This window comes from Rutidosis leptorrhynchoides, chromosome 3, assembly GCF_046630445.1.
Source record: "Rutidosis leptorrhynchoides isolate AG116_Rl617_1_P2 chromosome 3, CSIRO_AGI_Rlap_v1, whole genome shotgun sequence".
In the NCBI taxonomy this organism is placed as follows: Eukaryota; Viridiplantae; Streptophyta; class Magnoliopsida; order Asterales; family Asteraceae; genus Rutidosis; species Rutidosis leptorrhynchoides.
Window position 1 is genome coordinate 222,358,711 of NC_092335.1, and position 5,029 is coordinate 222,363,739.

General features: G+C 40.3%; 1 protein-coding gene across 1 annotated transcript; it reads left to right on the plus strand.

Moving 5' to 3' along the window:
- The first annotated feature begins 1,795 nt into the window (after positions 1-1,795).
- Positions 1,796-4,114, plus strand: LOC139900839 (uncharacterized). The gene is made up of 4 exons (XM_071883592.1): positions 1,796-2,189; positions 2,373-2,725; positions 2,975-3,050; positions 3,186-4,114. The coding sequence occupies exons 1-4, from the start codon at positions 1,796-1,798 to the stop codon at positions 4,112-4,114; spliced, it is 1,752 nt and encodes a 583-aa protein (XP_071739693.1).
- Positions 4,115-5,029: the final 915 nt, after the last annotated feature.

Below are 5,029 nucleotides of genomic sequence, written 5' to 3' on the forward strand. Positions count from 1 at the left end.
CGCCTTCGCTTATTTCCTTATTCATTGAAATATAAGGCAAAACGTTGGTTTCTCTCTTTACCCTCCCGGAGTATTAATACTTGGACGGAAATGAAAAGGAAGTTTTTAGAGGAGTTCTACCCGATAAGTAAGACCTCGGACATGCGTACGCAAATAAAATCTTTTAGGCAATTGCCTGGTGAACTTTTTCATGAAGCGTACGAACGTTTGAAGGAATTACTTAGGGCATGCCCACACCATGAGATACCAAAGTGGGAATTGGTTAAAGTTTTCTATGATAGTTTGGATTCTCAAAATAGGCAATTCCTTTTAGCTGCTAGTGGTGGGCGTTTTTAACTAGATCTAGTGATGACGAATGGACTTTCTTTGAGCAATTAAGCAAGGGTTCGAAAACCTAAGCTTCAGTCAATCGGAAACAACCTAGTACTTCCCGAGTGAATCATGTTTCCGACTCGGGTGGTTCATCTAGGAACTTAGAACAAGAACTAGATGATTTGAAAATGCTTATATTCAACAACCCAAACCAGGGTCTTGCTTGTAATGTTTCGCAGGTTCAGGAAGTTTGTGAGATATGTGGAGATCCTTCTCATTTTGCACATGGGTGTAGGAATGGGATTCCACTGGTGAATCAACAGATAATGGAAGAACAGGTTAACGAGATTCAGGGAAGGAGATTTGATCCATACTCCAACACGTATAATCCGGGATGGAGAAATCATCCAAACTTTAGTTGGAGCAACAACAACGCTTTAAATGCTAACAATCAAGGAACCCAACCAAGACCTCAAAACAAATTCCAAAATCAAAACAACTTCTAAAATCAAGGGAACTACCAAAGAATTTACCAAAACCCTTATCCCAATAACCGAAACCAAAACCAAAACAATTACCAAAATCAAAGCCAAAACCAAAACCAAAACCAAAATCAAAACGGTTCTCCACCCAATAAACCATCAAGCACGGATGCCAAGATGGACGCATTTATTTCCGAAATGCGAAAAATAGTGGAGGTGCAAAACAAGTCTATTGGTGCATTGGCTAAAGAAATTGGTAATGTAGCGGAGAGTAAGGGAAATCGGGAGCCGGGTACTATTCCGAGTTATACAGTATTAAATCCAAATCATAAGGATTCGGGTAAAGGACATAGTGTGAATATGGTAGGCACCTTGCGAAGTGGAAAGAAGTATGACAATAAGGTTGGTGAGAAAGAGGTAGCTCAACGCAATGCACGTAAGTCTCCTATCGTTCTTGATGAGGAGGATGAGGTAAGTGAAAATAATGACTTTGGGAAAGGGGTGGAAAATAAAGAAACCGTCATCGAGGAAATTGGGAAATCAGGTACGGAACCAAAACCCGTCCCATTTCCCAAAGCCTTAGAGTCCCCGAACCACTTCCCTTATGGGAAGAAGGGACCACAACCAGAAGACATGTGGGAAACATTTAAACAGGTTAAGATTAATTTGCCCCTTATTGATGCTATTAAGCAAGTCCCGTCCTACGCTAAGTTTTTGAAAGACCTTTGCACTCAAAAGAGGAAGCAAAGGGTTACTTTACCCAAGAAGGTGGAGCTAACCGAGCACCTAAGTGCGGTTGTCTCGGGTACACTCCCACCTAATTTTAAGGACCCAGGGACCCCATTGATAGCGGTGATCGTAGGAAACATAAATGTGAAAAGGCGTTATTGGACCTAGGAGCTAGCATTAATATCTTACCCTTTTGCCTAGTTAACTAATTTGAATTAGGATTGATGAAAAGAACAGATATAATCATTCAACTAGCGGACCAATCAATCAAAATGCCTAGGGGTATGTTAGAAGATGTGATAGTAAAAGTGGAGGATTTTTATTACCCGGTTGACTTTGTAGTGATGGATATTGAACCTAGGAAGAGAGATGCCCAACCCACGATAATCTTGGGGCGCCCGTTTTTAGCCACTATAAATGCCCATATAAACTGTAGAACGGGTGCCATGGACATATCATTCGGAAATAGGAAAATGAGGATTAATATCTTTAATCCTCTTCATGTCCCATATGTCCATGAATGCTACCAAGTAGATATAGTTGATGAGCAGGTGGAAAAACATACTTCTCATTTGATAACAAATGATGTGGTGGAAGTATTTTGCTTAGGAGATGAGGATGACATTGAATGTGAGGAAGTTAAGGTGGTTGAGTTGGCCATAGCAAGTACAATGGACTCTAGGTTACCACCTTAGACTCATAAATATGAGCCATTACCCAAGTCCATAGATACCAACACAAAACCTTCGTTAGAGTCACCACCGACCCTTGAGCTTAAACCGTTACCGTCCCATTTAAAGTATGTATTCTTGGGTACTAATGGCACTTTGCCAGTTATTATTGCTTCAGATTTGACAGGTGTGCAGGAACAAGCTTTAATTGAGGTGATCAATAAGTACAAAGCTGCAGTGGGAAGGACAATAGCTGATTTGAAAGGGATAAGTCCCTCGGTATGTATGCATCATATAGTGACAGATTCTGAGGTTAAACCTTCTCGTGACACTCAACGAAGGTTAAACCCGAACATGCAGGAGGTTGTAAAGAAAGAGGTGCTTAAGTGGTTGGATGCAGGGATTATCTTCCCTATTTCGGATAGTCAGTGGGTGAGTCCCACTCAAACAGTGCCAAAGAAAGCTGGACTCACGGTCATGGAAATCGAGGAAGGAGAAAAGATCACAACTCGTCCCGTGACGGGTTGGCGGGTATGTATTGATTATAGGAAGTTAAATGCTGCAACTTCAAAAGACCACTTTCCCTTGCCTTTTATTGACTAAATAATTGAGAATTTGTTAGGTTAAAAGTTTTACTGTTTCTTGGATGGGTATTCGGGATACAACCAAATACCTATCCATCCTAATGACCAAGAAAAAACAATTTTTACTTGTCCATATGGAACTTACGCTTTTAGACGAATGCCTTTTGATTTATGTAATGCACCTGCTACTTTTCAGAGATGTATGATGAGTATTTTTTCAGAACTAATAGGCGAGTCTTTAGAAATTTTCATGGATGATTTCTCAAAATTTGGCAAGTCTTTCGAATCGTGTCTAAATATGTTGGAAAAGGTTTTAAAACAGTGTACCGAGACTAACCTCGTCCTTAGTTAGGAAAAGAGCCATTTTATGGTAAGGTAAGGGGTGGTTTTGGGACACATTGTGTCAGAACGGGGATTTGAAGTAGATAGGGCCAAGGTGCAACTAATTTCAACGTTGCCACCACCGACCAATGTCAAGGGGGTAAGGTCATTTTTGGGACATGCGGGGTTCTATCGTAGGTTTATCAAAGATTTTAGTGCGATTTCTAAACCATTGTGCAACTTGTTGTTAAAAGATATACCGTTTGACTTTGATGACCAATGTAAGGAGGCCTTTAGCACCCCTAAGCGTAAGTTGACCGAGACACCCATTTTGCAATCACCCGATTGGACCAAATCGTTTGAAATTATGTGTGATGCAAGCGATTATGCAGCTGGGGCTATTTTAGGGCAAAGGGTTGATAGGAAATTGGTAGTTATATACTATGCTCGTAAGACTTTTTCGGAAGCCCAAGTAAATTACACCACAACCGAAAAGGAGTTATTAGCGGTAGTATTTGCCTTAGACAAGTTTAGGTCATATTTGTGGGGATCTAAGGTAGTTGTTTTCTCGGACCATATTGCATTAAGACATTTGTTAGAGAAAAAGGAGACCAAACCTAGATTAATTAGGTGCATCTTGTTGTTGCAAGAATTCGATTTGGAAATAAGGGATAAGAAGGGAATAGAGAATGTGGTGGTGGACCATTTTTCTAGGATACCCCCGCCACCGTTTGACCCTGCTAAACAAATTCAGGAAAATTTCCCGGACGAGTGTTTGTTTAGTGTTGTGCAGGTACCTTGGTTTGCTCATATTGTTAACTATTTGGTGACTAAAAAAGTACCGGAGCATTGGAACAAGCACAAGAAGGATTACTTTTTCTCACAGGTTAAGCATTACATTTGGGAGGACCTGGTTCTTTACCGAATTAGACCCGACCAAATCATAAGGAGATGTGTAGCGGAAGACGAGCATAAAGACATACTAGCTCATTGCCATACTTTTGCATGTGGATGACATTATGGAATAAAGAAAACCGGGTACAAAGTACTCGACTCAGGTTTCTTTTGGCCTACTATTTTCAAAGATGCATGTGAGTATGTTAAAAATTGTGCTAGGTGTCAAGGGATAGGGGGAATTTATAAACGTAATGAAATGCCCATGAACCCAATTTTGATTTGTGAAATTTTTGATGTTTGGGGCATAGATTTTATGGGACCTTTTCTATCGTCTTTCGAGTTTGACTACATATTAGTAGTCGTTGATTATGTCTCCAAATGGGTGGAGGCTGTGGCTACTCCGACCAATGACCACAAAGTTGTCCTTAAGTTTGTCAAGAAAAATATTTTATGTCGTCACGGTGTCCCAAAGGCTATAATTAGTGATGGGGGTTCACACTTCAAGAACTCCCATTTTGCTAAACTCTTAAGGGATTATGGGGTAAATCACCAAATTGCTACGCCTTACCACCCCCAAACAAGTGGGCAAGTGGAAGTATCTAATAGGGAATTAAAATGGATTTTAGAAAAAACCGTAAGTCCTAATCGCAAAGATTGGTCTTTAAGACTAGACGATGCACTTTGGGCTTACCGGACAGCTTATAAAACCCCTATTAGTACTTCACCTTATCAACTTATTTATAGGAAGGCATGTCACTTACTTGTTGAAATTGAGCATCGTGCATAGTGGGCTATTAAACAGGTGAACATGAACATGGATGAGGCAGGAAAATCAAGAAAGTTAGACCTATCGGCATTAGATGAGTTGCGACACGATGCTTATGAAAGATTGAAAATCTAAAAAGAGAAAACGAAAGTGTTTCATGATAAGCAAATTGTAAGGCGAACTTTTGTGGTAGGGCAAAGTGTGTGGTTATTTAATTCAAGGTTGAAGTTGTTTGCGGGAAAGTTGAAGAGTAAATGGAACGGGCCA